The sequence below is a fragment of the Hippocampus comes genome, unplaced genomic scaffold (assembly GCF_001891065.2).
Source record: "Hippocampus comes isolate QL1 unplaced genomic scaffold, H_comes_QL1_v1.1 scaffold242, whole genome shotgun sequence".
Taxonomy (NCBI): Eukaryota; Metazoa; Chordata; class Actinopteri; order Syngnathiformes; family Syngnathidae; genus Hippocampus; species Hippocampus comes.
Window position 1 is genome coordinate 1,699,817 of NW_017805385.1, and position 24,251 is coordinate 1,724,067.

The 24,251-nt window shown below is 41.5% G+C and overlaps 1 protein-coding gene across 1 annotated transcript in view; it reads left to right on the forward strand.

The window, feature by feature from the left end:
* The window catches only part of cdkal1 (CDK5 regulatory subunit associated protein 1-like 1), a 201,470-nt gene that overhangs the window by 131,891 nt on the left and 45,328 nt on the right, over window positions 1-24,251 (forward strand). The window contains exon 11 of the mRNA XM_019872988.1: window positions 16,830-17,010. Within this exon, the coding sequence (XP_019728547.1) occupies window positions 16,830-17,010 (181 nt within the window). The remainder of the gene's footprint in view (window positions 1-16,829; window positions 17,011-24,251) is intronic.

Genomic DNA, 24,251 nt, shown 5'->3' on the forward strand with positions numbered 1-24,251 from the left:
TGTGTGTGTGTGTGTGTGTGTGTGTGTGTGTGTGTGTGTGTGTGGGTTGGCAGGTGGTCAGGTTGGGAGGCTCACAGATGACAATTAGTGCTTTGTTAGGCCAAATGAAGTTAACCACAAAGCAAGAGACAGACCGACTCTTGTTCAGCGCAAGGTCAGCGTTTTATCTCCTTGCTCACACATGACAGGAGATAAATGTATAATTTTTTTTTCTGCTTCGTGCCACCAACATCGCGGAGGTCATGAAGGGCCAAATGCTTCTGGCCTCCCTAATCAGCAAAAACACACATCGGACCTCCCTCCTTGACATCCTCAACAGTGGACCTCCATTGTAAATGTTTGTTAGCAATGCTTGGTAGGTTGTTGAAACATCAGTCATATATTTTAAATCTATAAAGGCTTTTTAATTCAGAGTGTTAGGGGAAAACATCTAACTGTGGAAATTACGAATAAGGTGCGATAAGCCATGGAAGGTCCTTGAAAGTTGTGCGTAACCAGCAAAATAAGCAACATGCTCCCCATATCTGACAGGTAGACTTCAGAATATCACTAAATCTTATAAATGTTGCATTAAGTGCCGTATTGATGACAAAAAGCTCATGTTAATAGGCTTTGCTAACAGTCATGCTCAACTAAACCACAACATACCGGAAGCTTTTTTCTTTTCTAAAATAGAAGGTGTGTTCACATTACAGGGCTAAAAGTTCACATCATGTTCCAGTCCATTGTTTTGAGACGGGCAGTTACCCGCAGAGAAATGTTGTTACATTAAATGTTCTTCCCTTCACAGACTAACTCATTTCTCTAATTCGGTCAGAACAAGAAGTATTTCTTCATGCATAATTCACACTTTAAGTGGAATGATCATTTCATTAAATTTGATAATTTGTCATCATCGGCCAACAGTTTTCACCATTTTCTCCCCCCTACTATCAATTAAAGTCAAATAATGGAGTGCAGCCCTTATGTAATCATGTATGGAGAAAATCCTGTTATAGTGGAATAAAGCGGTTACACAGTTAGTGAACGTGGTCAGAAGATTCTCCACACTTATTTTGCAGTTTATTATATGATCAGAGTGGATTCCTCCCCCTCGACTACCCCCCTGGATTAAGCGTGTCTGAACCACAGGGGCCAAAGATGAAACACATGGAAGTGTCTGAGGGGTGATTGGTGCCGTCTGTGCGCGGAGGAGAGAGAGTCTGGCAGAGTTATGTTTGAATGCAAAACTGCAATGCTAGTTGCCTGTAAGTGGCAGAAACTGAGGGGCTGCCCATTATTACGAGGAAGGGATTGATAATTGTGGGGCGGGGGCAAGGGTCTGTTGATGAGTGGCTACCAGGCATTCTTGGGTTCTTGTCTGCTTTGTGGATCGGTTTTCCTCAAGGTTATTTGTTCCCACCCCAAGGCATGGACATGCTTCCATGAAGGCTTGACGAGGTGTCAGCTTTGCCTGTTCTCATTGAGGTTTATTACTGGCGGGTCCAGTATGAACCTGTAAGGCTTGAAAGGAGAGGAGAAATATTTTACTTTCATGTTTAGTGGGGTTTTTTTTTAGATGTGTGCATCTGCAGGACCTGTGGGGAGTTTGCACTCTTGAGTTCCAAGGGGGAAAACGGTGGATCAGTTTGCTAGGTCAACATGTGATTAATATGTGAGACTCAGTGACTGAAACAGTGACTCTTAACCTCCGACGTGACCTGTGGGAACTTAGCCTTCTCCTTTCAATCTGCATGCGGGGATTTGGTTACCGGTCTGCTTTTTTTCTTCTTTTGTTTTAGGATGTTGGATGTTCCAAAAACACGATTGATGCATGTCCCTTCATTGTATGAGACTGCTTTTTTTTCATGAACAATGTGTGAAGACACGATTTCAGTTGATTAAAAAAAGAAAAAAAGGTTTCATCCAGTTTTGAGATCACTTGTAGCAGTGTTTGTGTTCTTTTCACGTATGCTATAGTCCGTCATGTTTCTGGAGCACACCGTAAATGCTGGACCCTAAAACTGAAAATAAGCTTTAACCTTGATGGCTTAGTTAAACAAAGATTTGGCACGTTTTCCCAAACTTAGGACCGTCACACTCTCAACTATTCTTAGCAGGTTTTTAATTAAAAAATATATATATTTCCAATGAATACATTTCAAATCATATTTACACGTAGCTCAAGCACACCCCTTTTTCATGCTGAAAAAGCAATATTTCTTTCGTTGTGACACTAGCAATTTTTTCCCCCATTCAGTGTTACTTTGTTTTTACTACCTTGCTACCTTGCTACCTTCCTACCGAGTTTGGCAGTTTTTCTCACGTCATATTTATACAGATTTTGCCCTACCTCAATTTAAGTAGCTCAATGTTCACCAAATGAGGGGCATGAACGTGTTCTTGCTTCTTTGTTCTTTGAACACAGCATCTCTACTAGTTTCATTCGACTAAGAAAAGCCTGCTAGCCTAACCTTCTGGGGGAACGGATAGCAGGGCTCATGGAAATTAGCATCGCAATTGCAATCATTTTAAAATCTCAATAACCCGTGACTTTAGCGTAAACCTAGCAGTAACATAAAAAGAACATTCAGGAATACTCACACTCTTATTGAATGCCCCCCATGTATACTCGCTTGATATCATCAATGAATCTCACTTTGTGCACACTACTGTGTCCGGCAGTGTGAGCGGTATCTGTAATATATGCAGCGTGTAATCCTGTAATTTAGTGTGCACTGCTTTTATGGTGTTTTCACTTGACGTCATGCATTGTAGTTACAACAAAAGCAATCGCTGAAAACGTTGAACCAAACCTCATTCCCAGTCGTGTCAAAACAATGGAGACGTGATTTCTCTCTTCTCATTTTATTTGTCACATTCCGAGGTACCAAACAGCAGTCTGCTAAACACTATGTTTGACATTATTGTTTGCAGTGTCAAACTGTCTGCAGAGTTGATGCTGTTGACTGTTGATTGAACGTGTTGATAAATGTTGCATGTGTGTGTGTGTGTGTATGTGTTTCTGTCTGCCAGTCTGTCTCTTGAGTGTAGTGACTGGCTCCAAACGGCTCCAAGATGGTTGTGTTTGTGTAGCGTCTGTGTGTGTTCACGTGTTAGTCATCTCTATTAGTCAGAAGGAGTGACAGGATGATATCAAGCCTCCCTGTGTTTCCAGAGGACGCATGCAGTTGTAGCGTGACTCCTTTGTGCGAGTGTGTGTGTGCGTGTGCGCGCGTGAGCGTTGCTGATGACATGCCTTCATTGGTTTACTGGTCACACTCTTTCAGGTTTAAGGTATCAGATGAGGCTAATGTTTCACCGGCATAGCATGCAGGAGGGGCGTCACTCTCCCTTGGGGCCCGGAAAGAAAACAAGTGAAAAAAGCAGTGATAAGATAGGAGAGAGAGAGAAAAAAAAATTGAGGGGAACGTGTGGAGGGAAGGCTGGCGCGAAACAAAAGCAGCAAATAAGGCAGGTCTGGCCCGGTTTCACTGGCGGGAATTCTCAGCAATTTAGCCCTCAATTATTTTGCTCCCTTGCCACCGCACGACACGAAGCAATGTAAAGACAGAAAGCTTCCATGTTCAATGCTCTCTCAGCGTCACAAAAGCCACAAGCCAAAATAAGACATTTAAAAGCATGAAAACAAAGACCATACAAGTAACTGAATCATTGTCAGAAATGATGGTGAGGACAACAATCTCTCATGTGTGATGTTACTTAATCATTTAGTTTTTAATGACAAAAATTGGTAAACAAACATTATTGTTGAAAAATGACTTTTGATTTACACCCGAAATGCAAAATAGTTTTATCCGATTAATCGATAGAATAATCGATTCTAAAAGTACAGTACTCAATATTTACAGCCCAAGTCTGCATGCTACATGTTACCACGTCGTGAAAGTACAATCGTTAACCTGAAAACAAGTGTGATGTTTCCATGCCTAACCGTTGTATTCTTCCGCACACTCAGAGAGTACAGACTTCAAGCTTTAATTACAAGAACTAATTCATTCATTAAATAGTGTAATTGATTTTTCTCTTCTCAGACACCCATTACCTGTCCTTTCTGTTGTCAAGCCCACAAGCTCCTATGGAGAGAAGGGGCAGACAAACAAATGTACTTACAGGTAGTCTGCATTGACACTCAGCTCTGCGTTCAGAGTGTGATTCCTTATTGGTCTCTCCAACTGAGAATGATGGACCTTTGAAAGGCTCACTTGTGCGTTGAATGCTAATTTGGTGCATCTTCACTATTCTAAGATTTCTCCATATGGCGTCTCAATTTATCAGTGAGAAAGCAAATGTCCCTTTGGACTGCCTGATTTTTTGTTGTAATGGTAATTAGTCTCCTGTGTTCATCCCAAATAATGGGACTCATGCTTTTTACAAATCTTGTGTGTTTCAACTCTGATTACTAGTTAATCTTCACCAACGTCATATGCTGCTTTAAATTCTTCAATAGGAGTCATACCAACATGCATATACAGTGTGTTACTCAACATGGGTGGTGAAAGTTGTTGCAAAAGTTATGTGCACATGCCTAAATGTGACCGAATGACATTGCTTCTTGGTCACTCTTCAAAATGCATACTCTCACACACACTTTGTCGTGTTTTTATGTTTCATTTCAACTCAAAATCTATTTGAGATCCAGCATTGCAACATCATATTAGCAGGTAAACAATCTTGAGCTGTGCACTTGCTGAAACACACCAAAACAGCTGATACGTCGAACAGCACTGTCAAGTTTGACTGGGTGACTCACCCGCCGGTCTCTCACTCTCATAATGTCAGCCACACAGTTTGCGTGCAAGGACTTTGGCACGTGCGTGTTTGTCTGACTCATGCGGTTTGTGACCACTGAGCTTGAGTGCAACTGACGGACGGCATTGCGCCGCGCGTCATTGCCACTTCGTTGCTTACGTTTGTTTTTCTCCATTCCTTTATTCTGTTGTCTCCTGGGGAGGGAACTGTGCCGCCAAAGCAAGCTTGCAGGTGTTAAGTTACGATTAGCTGCTAAGCTATTAAGGCCTTAGGAATGCACTTTTACCAGATGCAATTTCAACACTCTCTTGTGAAGCTGATTTCCTTCTGTCTGTCTCTCTGTCCGTCCACCTGTGTCCGTCCATCTGTCTGTCTCTGTCTTTCCGTCCGAGCTGCTCATAGGGTAAAACGGATCTGAAAAATCTTGAGAAAAACAAAAACAAGGACCTTCTCAAGTATTCTAAGTGATTTATAATGTATCAAAACATGCAATATCTTTCACCATTTTTTTAACCAGTTAGTCATAAAACTACCACTATAAAAGTTCACTCTTCTTCATGAATAGCATAGTAGCGTTTTTGTCATGTTCATGGCCTCTTTTGACTGCAGTGAACCTCCGCCTAATTGAGGCTTTTGTTCTTTGTGACCTAACACATTTCACTCATATTCATTTTCTATAACCGGCAATGAAAGATTTGCTTTAATTCAAAACATTGGAGGGGGTTAAAGAATAAATGGCCCTATACCATGGCATTTCAATCAGATGCAAGTCCACTCTAAAACCTTCATTTTGATTTTTTAAGTCATTCAGAAGTTGACTTGCTGATGTGTTTTTGATCTTTATTGTGACTCAAATACACTTCAGCTTTCAGCTTGAGGTCACAAACTGATGGCCAAACAGAGCAGAATTCATGGTTTCATCAATCACAGCAAATCGTCCAGGTCCTGAAGTGGCGTCTGACCACACTCTCACTCGTGTAATTAAGTATTTGTCTGATATTCTTTTTTGGATATGCTGTGTTACATTTACGGCAAATGTAATGAGACACACACCTTTCACTGTGTTCAACTTTCATTTTGTGAGTCCACACAATATTCTTCCTTAAGTCTTAGGAATCATTCAGTATTTTGGAAGATAAGCCTTTGTTATTTTTGGTCAGCATAACTCTGCCAGAGGATGTCATGGCTGCTCTAAAGCCCACAATCTCCGATATTGTGTGGTTTGCAGCCACATGGCAAAGTCAACACATCAGATGGGAAATCTCTTATTTTAAATGTGACTTCAGAGTAAAGAAAACAAAAGAAAAACATGGCAGATGAAGAGGAGAAAGCACCGATAGTTTATGGTTTATTTTTAGCAGAAAAAAAGCGACATAAAGAGTCAGGGCCTTGGTCAAAGGAGTGGAAACGGACGTTCTATCCTCGGGGCACAACACACATGGTGAGAAGTCGGGCCAAAACAATACAACACAACAATATTTGAGATTGGATCGACCCAAACATCGTTCTGAGTGGCGGAGATGAGTTTGAACACACCACATACAGAAGGAATATATATAAGGAATATATATGGTCATCTTTGATGCCATTACGATAATAGGGGCATCCTTACGATTGTTGGGAAGGGAGATTTGGAGCTAAAATCAGGCTAATTTATCCTGCCGCTTGAACGAGGCTTAACGTGTTGTGAAACAGCAACATACATGCCAGCATCCTCACATTACCGGTGTATTTTTATAAGGGTATTCTTGTAAGATGACTTTTTGATGATATCTAAGTGTTTCATGGTTTTCATTATTTTCCTGGTTTTAACTATGAATATGGACTATTATGAAAAAAGTATAAAACATTGGGGAGGCTGTAATTACTCATGGAGTCTCCCTACTTATGTTCGGGCTTTGTCCATAACCCCTTTTAAAACTGGGACCTGACTTTATTTTTTTTCCCCCATTGTTTTTTCAACCATATTTTTGGCAAAAGAATCGCAGATTAATTCTCTCTGAGATAAACAACCATACATTTGGTGCACACACGTTTTTTGTCATTCATCCTGGCCAGGTTGGATCAGTCCAACGCGGAAAGCATGTCAGTAAAGGTTTGAATGATTTGAAGTCGAAAGTGCAAAGACGACAGGCTGGCAGGATGCTCGCTGCATGCACACATTGTCTGTCTGTCCGTTCGTTCTTTTGGTCTTGCGTGTTTTGAGAAATCGGGCATGCGTGTCTCTGCATGTGCGCACGAGCTCCATTGAACTGCAGTTGTGCTCAGGCCCTTTCATTAAATGATAAAGTTTACTGATGACTCCAGTGGGAACATTATTCATGTGGCTCTCCCTTCCCTCCCTTGATCTTTACAAATGACTTACTGCACACAAGCGCAGAGGTTATTTTGCACTGCAGGTTTCCAGACAAATGGCTTGTGTTTACTGAAAGCAACTAGCCACAGTTAACATTCCTCTATCAGCACATAGAGTAGACCATTTGTTTGTATCGGGAACACATGGATTGATTTGTCTTACAAAGTTATAAGTTCTAGACAAAAGTAAATAATCAGCAGTAATCTTCATCTAGGGGTGCAAATAAAATTTTATTGAATCATCGATTAATCTGTCCATTATTTTGCCTGAAGGTCTATCCCTTTAATAATAGTGATAATGGGGAAGGAAAAAGATTGAGCGACCACTACAGTTTATTGACCATTTCTCAATATGAGGAACGCAGAGTCCGTTCTCGTGCGCTCGCCAAGTATGGTCTTCCTAAGAACTTTGGCGAGAACTTTCTTCCTAAAAAGCAAATCTCTTTGTAAATTGGAACAGCTGTGCACTTGTTAACTCATGTCTCTGTCACCATTTTCATGGATGCTGAAAATGGTATTTTGTGAAATCAAATTGTTAGTGGTTGGCATGTTCGCATCCTAAAGACAATTGTTATGGCTGCTGTCTTCAACCCTGACTATCACAGGACCCTTCAGGCCACTTAGCTGCTTCTTATGTCGTTACACTGTAGTTAACATGTCCGATTAGCTTAGGTTTTTTTTTTTTCTGGCACTACCTCAAGGCTGCAATTTTACAAGCCTCTCAACCGCTCTCTTCATTGTCCACCTCTGACACTAAAGTAGCCTCACTGTGTCACAAATTAACATTTCAGATAAGACACAATGCAGCACTGAGGGGTAGCATGGTCTCTTCCCGATAGATGAATCTGTAAATATTTACCTTCCCAGATTGTCTCTTTCACTCACCTTTCAATCTCCTTTTTTATAGCTCCATGCCATCCTTTTTTTCTTCTTTTCGTATTTTTTCGAGTTTTTCTGTCCCGGTGGTCCTGTCTTTATCTTATCATAGGGGACCCGCTCGCAGGCATCTGTTGAGTAAACATGCTTGCATCCGCATACACACAGTTTGAATATATGATGAAGTGGATGACTGAGTGTATGGAAACGAATACACACACAGGAGCCTCAGCAAACAATGAGTTCATAATAAATAGGCAGAAGACAATAGTGTATGTTTTTTTAGGCTTTAATTCAGCCTTTTCTAGGCAGATGGAGAAAGATGGTGTGATTAACGATTTAATTAATAGACTTCCATTTCTTATGGCCAGATTCTTCTGTCAATAACGGGTGGCGCTGGTACTTATATTAAATATCTTTAACGACTCAAGAATGCCTCTTAATTGGTAGGATTATTGTGAAGCAGTTATGAGAATTGAATTGAATGTGGACACTTATGTTGGAATGTGCTTTGGCAGTGCAAAATCATACGTAGGAAGTGGCAAACTTTAATGGTATGTGCACACCAAATCCTGTGCAGGCTTTCCGCTTCGCTTTATTCGCGAGTGTTTGCCCACGGGAGTTCCTGGTGACGCATTGACTGAATTCCCACACAACAAAGAAGAAGGGCGGGGCGTTGCTTGCCTGACGATAGCTGTTGTACCAGCCATTTTGTAAAGAGCCACGGAAAACAGAGTTGTTGATACTGTAGTTCTGTACTTGCTGTGGAAGAAATACAAATGGCAAAATGTCACACTCTGTTGTGTATGGATTCAACAGTTGTAAAAAATAATCATAAAATACATACCATGTCTGCCAATATCCTCGCTCGTGAGTGACGTAGTACACACCGAAGCCTGATTGGTGAATAACTTTGGCGAATAGACGCTCCAAACGCCCCACACGCTTACGAGCCCCACCACACGAACTACATTGACTTTAATTGAATTGCACCGCCAGAAATGCTCTCAACGGATTTGGTGTGCATGTAGCATAACATTTGTGATGTGTGATATCCTGCCAGACAGAGCTGAAGTCAGAGCAGTGCAATCAACTGCTAACCTAAGCCTCTAGTGTTAGCCAGTAGCAAGCTACTGCCGAATCGCTATCGTATTTTTATATCTTTATGGGCAAGGTATAGTGAGTTATTAATCACAGTGGGTAACTTGAATAATTGATGCCTACTTTTTAATATGCCCTTAGGAGAACATTTTATAGACTGCCTCATATTTAAGTTAATAATTAGGGCAGCAGCTATCAAATAATTTAGTAACCGAGTATCCCACTGAAGTCGGGTGAATAATCAAGTATTTGGATAAAATATATACATTTGCTTAGTTGCTGAGCAATTATGAATACTTAAAAGAGAATATGACATTCCACCTAATCATGAACTGATTTTTTTTTTTTTTAGATAACAGTTTTTTTTCTTGAATTCACCTTTGGTGCTTACTAGTATTTATTTATTTATTATTTATTTTTTAAATCTGCCTGGTTTGCACACTTTAAAGGTACGCTGATTCTCTCATCCAGACATCTGACACACCCATCATGCGAGTGTGTGATTTTGTATTTTAATAAATAATATTAACGTTTTTAATTCAAATAAGGTGATCATGGCTGAACACATGCTTGGAGCTGATCAAATAATAACACACTATGCACGATTAAATAATAACAATTACAAATTTGATACAGTGCCACAACAATGTAGTTGTTTAGAAGCAGCGCTTCCAAAATCCAAGCCTCCACAACACTCCCAACATGCCGCCCCATCTTTTCCAGAGCTAAACCATGTGTTTCATTTTGCCAATGCTTGCTGTGAAATACTTGATTTATGATGTGTAATGTTGTATACGTGTGATCTGCGGCACACCTGTTTTATAAGACTTGGTGTGTGTGTGTGTGTGTGCGCGCGCGTGTGTGTGTGTGTGTGCGCGCGCGTGTGTGTGTGTGTGTGCGCGCGCGTGTGTGTGTGTGTGTGCGCGCGCGTGTGTGTGTGTGTGTGCGCGCGCGTGTGTGTGTGTGTGTGCGCGCGCGTGTGTGTGTGTGTGTGCGCGCGCGTGTGTGTGTGTGTGTGCGCGCGCGTGTGTGTGTGTGTGTGCGCGCGCGTGTGTGTGTGTGTGTGCGCGCGCGTGTGTGTGTGTGTGTGCGCGCGCGTGTGTGTGTGTGTGTGCGCGCGCGTGTGTGTGTGTGTGTGCGCGCGCGTGTGTGTGTGTGTGTGCGCGCGCGTGTGTGTGTGTGTGTGCGCGCGCGTGTGTGTGTGTGTGTGCGCGCGCGTGTGTGTGTGTGTGTGCGCGCGCGTGTGTGTGTGTGTGTGCGCGCGCGTGTGTGTGTGTGTGTGCGCGCGCGTGTGTGTGTGTGTGTGCGCGCGCGTGTGTGTGTGTGTGTGCGCGCGCGTGTGTGTGTGTGTGTGCGCGCGCGTGTGTGTGTGTGTGTGCGCGCGCGTGTGTGTGTGTGTGTGCGCGCGCGTGTGTGTGTGTGTGTGCGCGCGCGTGTGTGTGTGTGTGTGCGCGCGCGTGTGTGTGTGTGTGTGCGCGCGCGTGTGTGTGTGTGTGTGCGCGCGCGTGTGTGTGTGTGTGTGCGCGCGCGTGTGTGTGTGTGTGTGCGCGCGCGTGTGTGTGTGTGTGTGCGCGCGCGTGTGTGTGTGTGTGTGCGCGCGCGTGTGTGTGTGTGTGTGCGCGCGCGTGTGTGTGTGTGTGTGCGCGCGCGTGTGTGTGTGTGTGTGCGCGCGCGTGTGTGTGTGTGTGTGCGCGCGCGTGTGTGTGTGTGTGTGCGCGCGCGTGTGTGTGTGTGTGTGCGCGCGCGTGTGTGTGTGTGTGTGCGCGCGCGTGTGTGTGTGTGTGTGCGCGCGCGTGTGTGTGTGTGTGTGCGCGCGCGTGTGTGTGTGTGTGTGCGCGCGCGTGTGTGTGTGTGTGTGCGCGCGCGTGTGTGTGTGTGTGTGCGCGCGCGTGTGTGTGTGTGTGTGCGCGCGCGTGTGTGTGTGTGTGTGCGCGCGCGTGTGTGTGTGTGTGTGCGCGCGCGTGTGTGTGTGTGTGTGCGCGCGCGTGTGTGTGTGTGTGTGCGCGCGCGTGTGTGTGTGTGTGTGCGCGCGCGTGTGTGTGTGTGTGTGCGCGCGCGTGTGTGTGTGTGTGTGCGCGCGCGTGTGTGTGTGTGTGTGCGCGCGCGTGTGTGTGTGTGTGTGCGCGCGCGTGTGTGTGTGTGTGTGCGCGCGCGTGTGTGTGTGTGTGTGCGCGCGCGTGTGTGTGTGTGTGTGCGCGCGCGTGTGTGTGTGTGTGTGCGCGCGCGTGTGTGTGTGTGTGTGCGCGCGCGTGTGTGTGTGTGTGTGCGCGCGCGTGTGTGTGTGTGTGTGCGCGCGCGTGTGTGTGTGTGTGTGCGCGCGCGTGTGTGTGTGTGTGTGCGCGCGCGTGTGTGTGTGTGTGTGCGCGCGCGTGTGTGTGTGTGTGTGCGCGCGCGTGTGTGTGTGTGTGTGCGCGTGTGTGTGCGAATGCACAGCAGAGAAAGCCTCATTGTTAATTTCTCGTCTGCTACACACTTTGAATAGGTAAACTTCTGATTTTAAAGACATCCTGGCAGTTCTCCTGGCATTTATCAAAAAGACTGTCTTGGTAATGCTGATTGACCTATAACAAGAAAAGTTTAGTCTGATTTCATATCTTTTTATAGAGTGTATGTAAACATCTGGTTTCAACTGTAAATGTCATGCAGTGCGATTGAAAGTACACTGACAAAGTTTATTCCCTCATCGAAGTTGCTTTGCCAGTTTTAAAATAGCAGCCTATTGACTTAATTGAAAGTAATTTGGAGGTGGAAACTCATATGGCATGTGTCCTGATTTCCACCCTTGTCTTGGTATCATTACCTCCATCTCTCTTTTTCTCCCACTCTGGTTTTGAAAGTTGAGCAATAACAAGCAATATTCCTCTCGATCTCATTTTAACAAGGAGTGTACAAATGCGGTCCTCGTTCATTATGATCTCATATCACAACTATGTCACCTTCAGATCTGGGAGAAACAAAGGTGTCAAAATGACAGCGTGTTGTATGCTTTCTTTTTTTTCTTTCTTTTCAGCCTCGACCTAATCCACTAAAGTCAATTTGCACATATTTCTTACAGTATTCCATCTCTGTGTGCTATTTTACAGTTTGGCCGGATTTGTACATTTTTGTCCATCGATGGTGTGAATGCGCTTCGTAAAATAATGTCACACTGGCTGCAGAATACAACCCCCCCCCCACCACCACCAAAGGCTACAAACAGGAAATGAAACAACTCCCCTTGGTGATTAAAAAATAAATGATAGAAAGAAAAGCAAAATATGCATGTTAATTAATGACTTTTATGTACTTCCCCTCCCATTGATTATGATAGCTTGAAGCAATATGCTCATATGCTCCAGTGACAAGAACATTACATATCAGCAATCACAACTAATTTATAATCTATTTATTTATGATAACTATTCCGAAATATTGAGAAACTGAGATTTTAGTGTGATGTAAAATTGTATTGGTCCTACAAGCCATATATAAAGCTAATAAAACGTACAACTCTGTGGGTACATTGAAAACACCAAAAGCATTCGGTGGCTTTGACTAAATCATTACAAGAAGCCTCCAGACAGAAAATAGTCATATAAGTTAATATTGATTAAACCGATCCGTCGTTCTACTATGTTTCTGCATATACTGTACACATGTATTTATTTATTTATTTATTTTTTAACCTTCTTGCTAATAAAATTGCTAATCAGTACCATGTGGAAGGACAAAGGTATTATTCATGATTCAGATGCTGTTAAATGTCATGAACTCAACTCAACTGTATTTATAGAGCACTTTAAAACAGCCATCGCTGTATGCAAAGTGCTGTACATGGAGCAACTATCATACATACAACAATAAAGCAATAAATCAGTAACAAAGACGGTAGAAAGCATCAAACAGGAAAACTAAGTGAGTGATATGCCACATTCAAGTCAGAGCACTGGAAAAGGTTAATCACATGGTGTGTAAGATATGCACGTTGACTCAAAGGTTTCTTTTCCGCTAACTTCAAAAATAATTGTTGTTATTGTATATCTTGTTGTCTGTTTAAGAGGGAGGAAATTTCATCTGTGCTGTATACAGCACAGATGACAATAAAGTTGTACTTTATACTTGATATTATTAATGAATTATGAGTGAATGTGATATTGTACAGTATATTTGCCATAAAAAAACAACCACTTTATCCAATGATCAGGCCAGCTCAAGTGACCCCGTTGTCCGGGCAAGCCATCCGTAAAGTCTGTCCAAGAAGTACCACACAAGTGATTATGTGAACATGAGACAAATTTGAACGAAAACAGAGCCTGTCATTCACTGCTGCCAGCACACGATCGTGCTGCCACATATGCGCTAATGTTACATAGCATTAGCAGTTCAGCTGCTTCCAGCAAAGAGGCCACTGGATGCAAGCAAAGCAGCAATCACTCGCAGCTTCATTATTATTCAGGTGATTTGGATCATGGTAAAACCAGCCACGTATTCATATTAAACACGGAAAGTGGCAACAATGTGAAGAAGGTATGTATCGACATAAGTGATCCCATTTACAATCTGTGTCTTCAATATCCCTAAATTTACAGTTTTTTTTTTTAACACCTTTAAAAATACTGAGCGATTCAAACCGGTGCACTGCTCTATTTTTCTACATTCTATGCACTCTTGAGTGATTTATTTTTTCCCCACAGATTTATTTGCCATATTTGCTCACCAAGCCAATGTAAAATTGGGTTTACTGTTTGAATTAACGACCATGAAGAGTGTTGTTGTTAGCAAGCTATTTGCCTGCCTTGATCATTTTTAGATTATTAAATAGTTTGTGCATTGTGTTAATGTGAAACTATGTATCCAAGATGATGCACGTTTGCAAGTCGCAATAACTTCATAACTTGAAAATTATCGTGTCCACATTTCAAGGCATCTTTAATATATCCCTGAGGGGGCTCGATGTGTATATTTGCATATCTGCAAATACTCATTCAAGAAAGTGGTTCACCGTGTTCTACAAAATATATTCGGTTGCATTTATTGTACTGCTGGCTAAAAAAAAATATATATATAGATATACTTTAGAATTTACATTCCGGTCCACTTTTTCCTTAATTTCTGGGATGTTAAATTGCTCTCTCTCTTCTAAGGATTTCAGAACAGTTGCTTTCAAAACTGGCCTTTTAAAAAAGTTAAAAAAAAAAAAAAAGAAAACGACAACTGCAAAATATCCTGATGATAATTTATGTGACACAATATGAACATAAATAATTGCAGAGCCGTAATACACATTTGTATGTATTTATGTGCTGTATGTATGTATGTGTGTATGCACACTACACATTGGCATGTTTTACATATTTGTAGAGTGGAACCACGCATACTCGCGGTTTAGTACACTCACTCTGTATGTTTATTCATATATTCGTAAAGAAATAATGCTCACTTGACACATGTATTTTCACTTTTCCCTTCCGCATTTTATTTTCCTTTCATTCGGGAAGTGATCAGTTAAATCTCAGAGGTCAAGGATGATTGCGCCTGAAGGCCATTGGTTAATATTAATGGCCATCAGCCAATTGGAACTCATCAATAGGTCACGGGTTATCAAGGGGTTGCAGATGCAGGAAATTAATGCAATCAATGATGATCAAAGATGTTGACTGGGCAGGTCATTTCTTCTTTTGTTTGCTTCTTGTTTTTTTGTTTACTCAATGTCTTTTTCTCAATCTCCTAATGGCGTTAATCAATAGTTTAGATTAACTTCCTTTCTTCTCAGTTTTTTTTGTTTGTTTTTTTAACTTTGTGTTGAAATATAAGGATCATTTCAATACAGGGTCATTTAATACAGATTGTAGACAATCGTTTCCCTTGTTTGTTTGTCATCAGAATGATTACAGTCATTTTTAAATGGATACGACAGTATTTGCACGATCTTAATGAAAGAAATGCCTCCAAATCAAATTCAGGATGCTGGTATGCCCAAACATCTCCCATAAATCTTTTTTTTTTTTTTTCCTACCCAAGTCAACATTCTGATTCGAGACCTGAGCAATACTTTAAGAAGAAAAAAAAGGGCACATCTAATTTGTCTCAATTGTCTTGTATATATATTTTTTCATTTGAATAAAACTGTCTCTGTAGCCGCGCAGCTCAAAATGGTCGTGTTGTATTTGCATATTTATATCTATATCATATCATATCATGTGCTTGTTGTTTCCACATCTCTCAAACATGCTATATAGATTGTGGGACACTATACTGTTGTTTTTTTTTTTTGTTTTTTCTTTCTTTTTGTCAATCCCGTCTTTGTGGCATGCAATCATAACGGAGGTGAAAAAGGAAGCACTCCAACCTCACGCCTCATAAAAGTGACCAGCTACACACATTAAAGCACCGCTAACTTACGTTTGAATAAATCTTTTTTTTTATTTATTTACAAAAATGCTATCCTTTACTGGGTGCTTTTAGGCCACAGAATGTACCAATAATAATGTTGTACTCTATTGGGTGTTTTGGGGCCTTGAATAATCTCTTGAAATTAATGGGAAAATCATCTTCAACGGACGACCCCCTCCATCCTAGTAGTCCGTTAAATCAGGGTTTCACCGTATCGTCTTTTCGTAGCACGCCAGTGCTCTGCAAACAAACTACCGTATATTCAAATATCCTGCCCTAAGAATACGAACTAAAATCTGAACTTTTCGCTTCGTGCAGTGTTGCCAACCTGCTGAAACGAACACCCATGCCAGCATAAAGCATTCCCAACAAGGTGTTTTACTGCTAAGACATGTTTAGCTGTTTACCGATGCTGAAGTGTCATGTTTAAGACAGCAGCGTCAGACCGTGATTGGCCCAATTTCCAATCACGTGATCAGATCGGAACAATACTAACTTTTTTTTCTTCTGAACATTGTTTTTGTCCGAGGTCTCTTCTTGCTAATTTTGCCCTTTTGTGGTAATTGACAGCTGATTTAGCCATCAGGCGTGAGGCCAAACACCTCAGGGATTTGAGCTAATCATTAAAACTGTACAGCAACATGTGAAAACAGCATACATTAAAACTGTAATGTCAAGTATGCACTCGAGAGAGCTGGTTTATTTTATTTATTAATTTTTTTTTTGGGGGGGTGGTGTCTCTGATTACCTGGCCTTGAGTTTCTTGCACATGCTCTCCAGCACTCGCCAATGCAAACACAATATCGAGAGCAAATCAATTCACGTATTCCCTTTTCCCGGCCAATTAATTAATCCAGTGAGCAAGCAGATCAATAATCAATAGCAACCAATTGGCTAAAGGTTTCCAAATCAGGTTTTGATAGGCTAAATGAGTCCATGGGGACCAGCCCTGCCTTTCTGACGAATGTTTTCTAGTTTTACGGCGATGGCAAAATGTTGGTCTATCACAAACCTCATCTACATTTTTTTTCCAATAGAAAATTTATCAAGCAGCAGTGGTAGCAGCTGTCCCAAGCAAAGCCATTTATCTAATGGTGTGCATTTGTGGTGTCAGATGTGTTCTGTAATAGATGTTATCTCATATTTGCTGGCTTGTAAACACTCTTCAAATTCATCTTCAAGGTGTCTGATGGGGTTGAGGTCAGAATATTGTTTACTTCCCTACATACATGTATCATATGTAAGAAATTGGGAAGATTCTGAAAGGGAGACGTGGTCTTTCTAGCTTGAAAGTTTTTCGCATCCCATTGTACACTGCAGTTATTAATTGAAACGGAAGCGTTTCACACTCTTCGTCTCTGTCTCTCTCGCAGGGTCCCAGGTGTAACAATAGCGACAGATATAATCTGTGGCTTTCCCGGCGAGACGGAGGAAGACTTCAGCGAAACTATAGACCTGGTGAAATGTTATCGATTCCCCAGTCTCTTCATCAATCAGTTCTACCCCAGACCTGGGACACCAGCCGCCAAGATGGATCAAGTGCCTCCACATGTGGTCAGTGCACACAAGGCGACAATACAGTCATTCATTTTAACCATTCAAATGTTAGCCATTTTTTTTTTGTGGATCCGTATGCATCATTTCAGCATTATAATTTCCATGGGGCGGCTCTATCCTTTTACTTTCGTATAAATTGTATATTAGTCACTAAAATATTGAACCTAGGATCTCTATTGATAAATACTAATTAGTTTTCCAGGGCAAGGAAAAAGATGAGACAGATAAGATTCTATGCTGAAACTATCCTCTCAGCATTTGAAAAAAAAAAAGAAAAACTGCACTTGGGAGGTGAAATGTACATTGGCTCTAAGCTGAAGCGTGCCACTTAAAAAAAATAACTCCATTCACTTAAATCGTGTTAGGGTGAACATACAAGCATAGCCTAGTGATAGATGAACACCTGGAAACATCTGCACCTGTAAATTGTTCTCTCTGGTAGTACTAGAAGAGGGCGCGTCAGTCAATTTTGCAATGTCACTCCAGCAATTGTGTTTCCTGTCTGCAGATTCGTCACGAGCTACTGCTCAATTATTCATTAAACGCGTGAAAAAACACAGCGATTTCTTGTAGCCAGTTGGGAGTTGTGAAGGAGCGACGATCCATTCTAAATCTGATAGTCGTTTTCCTTGAGCTGCTGTTATACGGCAACAGCGCAAGAACAACACGACATTTCTCATACAAGTACTGCACAACTGAATTTTAAAATGTACACTGTAAAAGCTACCAAATAAAATAAATGAATAAATAAATACCGGTAATCCAACTTGAATCCAAACCTCAAGTACTTTGAAGTTTCCAATATGAGAAGTGACGTGTTCTTATTTCAGGTTGGACTTTTCCTCCTCGCATGTGCATGTACAGGAATTAGAATTACACACTTCAACAAATTTGTCTGTGTGGGTAAAGAGGAAACACATGCCTGCCTCTTGTCATTTAAAATCCCCAACTCTGCTCTAGTTCTGTCGTCTCTCTATAACTTCTATACAGATTCTAATATTACTAATCCCAAAAGCTATCAAAAGACAAACCCACATGTGTGTATATATATCAAGTCGTCATTTGAAGGTACCAAATATTAATGCGTGCGTCTTACTCTCAGTGTTAAAGCCTCGTCGTGAGTTCCAAGTGTCTTCCAAGTGGAAACTAAGTGGACGGATTTATTTTGGATTAGCGTATTCTAAGACTGGAGGTGACGGAATGAGGCATCTATCAGTCAAGCACCTGTCCCAAACCCGACAGGTCTTGCAGCTGTGATAAAACTCAATAGAATTTTAGAACTGCTACCAACAACGCTTTAGAACAGTGGTTCTCAACATCGAGGGTTCAAAATAATTTGCGGTACATCATGTGCATAACTACATGTGGGCACTGGCACACCAATAAAAAAAAAAAAAAAAAAAAAACCCAACAATAAAAAATTACTTCTCCCTACCTTAGCTTTGTGTCAATTAACAGCTCTGACATTACAGTGACGTATCAGAGAATTCTAACCCAGTGCACAACATTTGTGGCTCTCTTTTCTTCTCTTTTCTCATGTTGAGTTGCACAGGTGAGGAAGGCTTGGAAGCAAAAGGATGGGCTAAAATGTTTCTAACATGTCAATAAATCATAATATTTGTGTACCGTATGTACAAATGGGCACCATGTGTTTGGTAAAGATTAGTGCATCTGACTTTGATATCCTGTGGTTTTACTCAAAACAATGTGAGAATTATTCTGCTCAGACCTGTATTGTCTTGTTTTAGCAAAAAATTAAATGACAAAATTGTTAAAATGGAGAGGTTGGAAAGGACATTGAAGACAAAAAGACTGACTTTGTTTTTGTGAACTAGCTCCCTCGGTTTACAGCCATGTTATTGGAAGCGGTTCATGTCAGCTCGCGACAATGATTAGATTTTAAGTTTGATTAGATGAATTTTGTTCAATTCCTTTGTGTTCACAGAATTCCTCGTGATCGCAAAAATAAATAAAAGCTGTGCTGATTGTCAGATGCAATCCAGTCATCTACAGGCATCTGATTGTCAATATGGTGGTTTACACACCTGAATTTCACAGACAAGCCAGGTGACACCCAAAAAAACCCCTGCTGTACTTGTCCAATGGTGGCAGCCAGTGGTTGGATTCCATTTGCCGAATATAAACCGCAGTGAATGACTTCAACAGGTCAGAAGCATTTTGGTTGAAACCATAAAAACAAAAAACAGAGAAGAAATCCCATGGCATTTAGAAGCGTGCGTAGTAGTTGTCTGTAGTGGTCTTTAAAAGTAGGAAGGTCTCCTCTGGAAACAAAATTCCCCTGTCAGGCGTCCCTGAAACCACTTCTTGAAAAATAAAATAAAATATACTACTAAAGATCCTACATTTGTGTCATAAATTGCCCCTGTGAATTGAGGGTGCACACTTGCCTATGCTGATTCTTTTTTTTCAACTTATCTCTGACAGTGGAACAAAATACGGAGAAATCGGAACATTTGGCATCTCTGACATCTGCTGGCTCAAACCTGAAACACTCTGTGACGTGCTACTTTTCTTGGGAATTAAATTCCCTGAGCCCACATCTGCTTCTTCTGAAGCCATTTCAAAACACGTTATTGTTACAAAGTACATGGTACACGTTAATACTAATTGGTTTGTGTGACCCACCCACCAATAGCATGCGACATCAGATTGGTGACTTTGGAGGAATGTTCGGGAGACGACGTGTTCAGTATGTGTAAAATAGTTGACACAACTGTGATTTTATTTTTTTCCATAGTTATTTTCTTCTGACGGAAGCTTCTTGGACATTTTTCTCGAGTGTGACCTCCTGTGCTACACCTTGCATGTTATATGTTCCATCCTCTCTCGCATTTATACTCTCTCACTCTTTACCATCAAAGTGTTGACACATCTCTTTCATGTGGAGCGTCTTCATAAGTCATTCCCTTTGTCCCCCCCCCCCCCTTTCACTTGATTCTCCGAGGAGACGCTGAGTGCGTCTTAGAGGGATCAATCCCCAGGCAACTGCACAGCTGCTCCGCTTCTTATCTTTTTCTGCTCGCTTTTCTTTCTGTCGGATCGGTCTCATCCGAATCTTATTGTCAAGGGTTGGATGTAAGCAGGCATCCTTTCACACCCTTCTTCCAGAGAACACGACTGAAAGTTAGACAGTGGAAATATGCCCGAGCTTGCAGAAACCCTCTATGATACATGAGACTTTTTCCAAACTTTGTTTCAGTTGCTTGTTTTTCATTAATGGATTATTTGAAAATATTATTTACATACATTTGAATAAGATAAGCTAAGATAAGATAACCTTTATTTGTCCCACACTGGGGAAATTTGCAGTCTACAGCAGCAAAATGGGGGGGGGGGGGGCGCAATAAAGTGTTTCATTGCACAAAATAAATGTTTCAGAAAAGAACTGTACACAGTTCAATATAAATGCAATATAAAATAAAGCATTAGCAATATATTTGTAGAATAAATATAATAATAATAATACAGTTGCTTTGTACAATGGCTTCCTTCATAGCAATGGGAAGCCTGGCAAACTACTTTTTTAAAACTTTTTTTTTTGAGTGCATTCTTAACACTATGTGACAAGAGTAAAACCATGGTGTTAGTGTTACACCTGCTTCTGTTGGGCAAACCTGCAAAAAAAAAAAAATTGTCAGCATGCACCTGCTCTTACACACATGCACACACATACACACTCACTCGAACGCTTTGGTGGCAGCTAGGCGACGTCGAGGCCGTGAAGGGTCAGTCATTAATAAAGTGGACCAGATGGTTTGTCTGGAACACTACTGTGCTGAATAGCCGAGGGAGGGAGGGAAGGAGGGATGGATGGATGGAGAAGAAGGAGAGAAAGCGAGTAAAAAAAAAAGGAGTTGGAAATAGAATGAAAAGAATACGTACTGGGGAAGCAGCCATTGAGCTTTGGAGTGGCACAGTGCCCTTAGATAGCGCTCACCATCTTTGTTCATCTGTCAAATGTATTAGCTGAAAGTTCACATCAATTAGCTGGGGGGTCATTGGCGATTTGTAGCTGGCTTGCATGATGTGTGCCAGCAAGCTCATGTATTGCCTGCCACATGAACACATTTAACAGTAGACAATGCTGGTTTCTAGTTGGTTTTTGTTTTTGTTTTTTGTGTTTATTGTTCTTCCCGTCCATGTAGTTTATTTAGTAAGTGGATAGAAACAAATCAACAGGACAAGGCGGTGTATCCAAACAAATTTGGCTAACCCTTTCAAAACAGAAATGTTGCAGAATGTTTTCATTTAGGTCAGGGCTTGGGTCAATAAATATCATTCCAGTTCAGAATGGAGTCATGTCAAAACAAATATCAGAAGAGCGGTTGCTTTTTTTGTTTGCATTGCGAGATGATTAGTTGCGATATTGGCACCACGAGAACGAACTCAACAGAGCTGATCTGTAATCTTGCCTGTGCACTGTTTTGTTTAACGTTAACTGCACATGAAAAGGCAACCGGTGATGAACTCGGGTAATCAGCAAAGGCCGATGTCTTGGGCCAGTGGTCTAGGCCAACTGACTAATTAGGGAAGCAAAGAAAACACGCGAGAGTTAGAGACGGTCCAGCTGTGAGGAGGTCCAGGTGCTTAGTGCTATCTGTAAGTTATTGCCTATTGTAGTCTGTGATATATGAGAGAAAGCCACATGAAGAGTAGAGCAGAAGCAGATGGAAGGAAAATAAGACCACAGGGATGGAGGGAGAGTTGGGAGCTTGTAGAGAATATAAGGACGTGAATGCTATTAGCTCGGATCTCCATAATCATCCCCAGGTGACCGGAACTTAGCCTTGATAAATGGACTTGCTGAATGGAGTCTGTGTGTGCGTTGGGCTGTCTGAATGCCAGAAAGGGTTTCCAGTGAGCAGCTGCCGAAGCGAGTGAGAGCAGAAAAAGAAGTGATGGTGAAAGAGATTAGTTGCTCTGTTGGGACTGTATTTTTAATTTCCCCAGATTGTAATTGCTTAAGGACTCCATTACCCACGAGGCCTTGGTGCAGCTGCCCTCAAAGTTAAACAGCTGGCCAGCTACTGGTAGCAACTCTCTTAGAATGTTGCTATCAATCATCGACGCCATGATGCAAAGGCAAACACTGTCCCAAACGCAAAGTCTTCCTCTCTAATGAATATCACGGGACCCAATAATACTTGACCAGAGGCAACAGGCATTAAGTGTGAGGTGATGCTGAAGTTGCTGTCTGGGGTCATGTAGGACATGCACATGATTAATGAGTTTGAAGGCATGACGGAGTCCATGTTTTCTTTTTTTCACATTTCATTTTTACATGCTCATATTTAAATGTGGCAAAAACACTTCTTCGCCATCCCGAAATCTCTGCAAGGGCGTCATTTCATGGCTGTAAGTTGTAGCAGGGAACTCATCGTTGAAGTGAGATAATTTAAAATGCATCCAAAAGGGACACTTCATTCCAATCTTTGTGCTATAATTTAATCTTTGAGTTATTTGTTTACACTAAACTCTCTATAGAGAATTGTAACCAAATTGTTTTGCTGTTAAGTGTTTTGAAGCACACACTGCACATTATTATAGCGCGCCCCCGTGAGATGTTGCTTGTAATCACTTTATTAATCGTCGATGTACTGGGGTTTGCTAACTTGCAATGTCTCATCACACGGTGTAGTGACTTATCACATTAGAAACTACAACCACAATAATAAACAATATCGTTGTTTAAGTAAACTCTCTTTACTTTAGGCCTTTGTAGCTGATACCTTTGAGTGTAGTTTTTGCCAATGCTTTCAGTCCAAAGTTTTTATTTATTTATTTCTGGGCAACACTGCCTTGCCCAGCTCTGCTCGTGCTACTGGTACTTGGCAGGCTTGGCCTCATGGACATACATGTACAGTGTACACATGTGCACAACTTCAGAGTGCAGACATACGGTGTTCAATTCCAGCTCCGGCGTCCCTGTGTGGAGTTTGCATGTTCTCCCTGCGTAGGTTTTCTCTGGTTACTCCGGTTTCCTCCCACATTCCTAAAACATGCATGGCAGGGAGATTGAACACTCTAAATTGTCCCTCGGTGTGGGTGTGAGCGTGGATGGTTGTTCGTCTCTGTGTGCCCTGCGATTGGCTGGCAACCAGTTCAGGATGCCCCCCGCTTACTGCCTGAAAACGGCTGGGATCGGCTCCAGCACCTCCGTGACCCTTGTGAGGATATAAAGCGGCTCAGAAATTGGATGGATGGAAGGAACCCATTTATTCCCTAGGTTTAATAATAATAATAATAATAATACATTTTATGTATAAGCGCCTTTCAAGACACCCAAGGACACTTTACAATCAGGAACAAAAACAAGAAAACACAATCGTGATAAATGTCTATTTTATGGGATTTGGGAATGCCGTTTCCAACATTTTTCATTTTGTACAACTTTAACTCGATATGGCAATCAAATATATGCTTGCAGGAATCCAAATGTCCTAGAGCCCCTTGCATGCCATCACCCAACTAAACAGTTTGGAACTAAACATGCCCAGGCACGATAATTTCATGACATCATTTTCTGTAGTGTGCACTGTAATGGCAAATCCCATTTCAACTTGCAATATTATTTCAAGCATGGGCAACAACATTTCACATGCTCGGACATCAGATTAAGTTGCAATGTGCTGTGGTTATCTGGGATTTTCCTCTTTGAAAAACTGGAAACTGTTCATCAATTACAAAGCTAGATGATGTACCTCTTTTCAGAGGTGATAAATAATTAAGCCTTAGTATAGTTTAAAAGTTATCAAAGACCAAGGCCAATTTCTTCATTCAGAAAAGATCAGCCTCATGCGGACTCCTAATCCACACAAAATGTGCGCTCGCAAAACAGAAACATCTTCACACATGCATGTACCGTGATGTTCACAAAATAAGGAGGTTTTAGAGTTATTGGCAACCATGTGTGTGCCACTCTGTCCGTGTAGGCATCCATGGAAAGTCACTTCCTGTTGGTCACAGCATCTGTCTCTCGTGGCAACAACAGATGGACGTCATGGTAACAACTATCGTTCCTCATCATGTTGATGGCAAAGCCGCATAAACGCATTGGCTTTGCATTGTTGGGTTGCCACTGACACAACATTGACAGCATGCTTGATTAAGTTTTCTGGTTTAAAGACAGCACACACACACACACACACACACACACACACACACACACACACACACACACACACAAAAAGAACATTTTCTTACACATCATTCATACT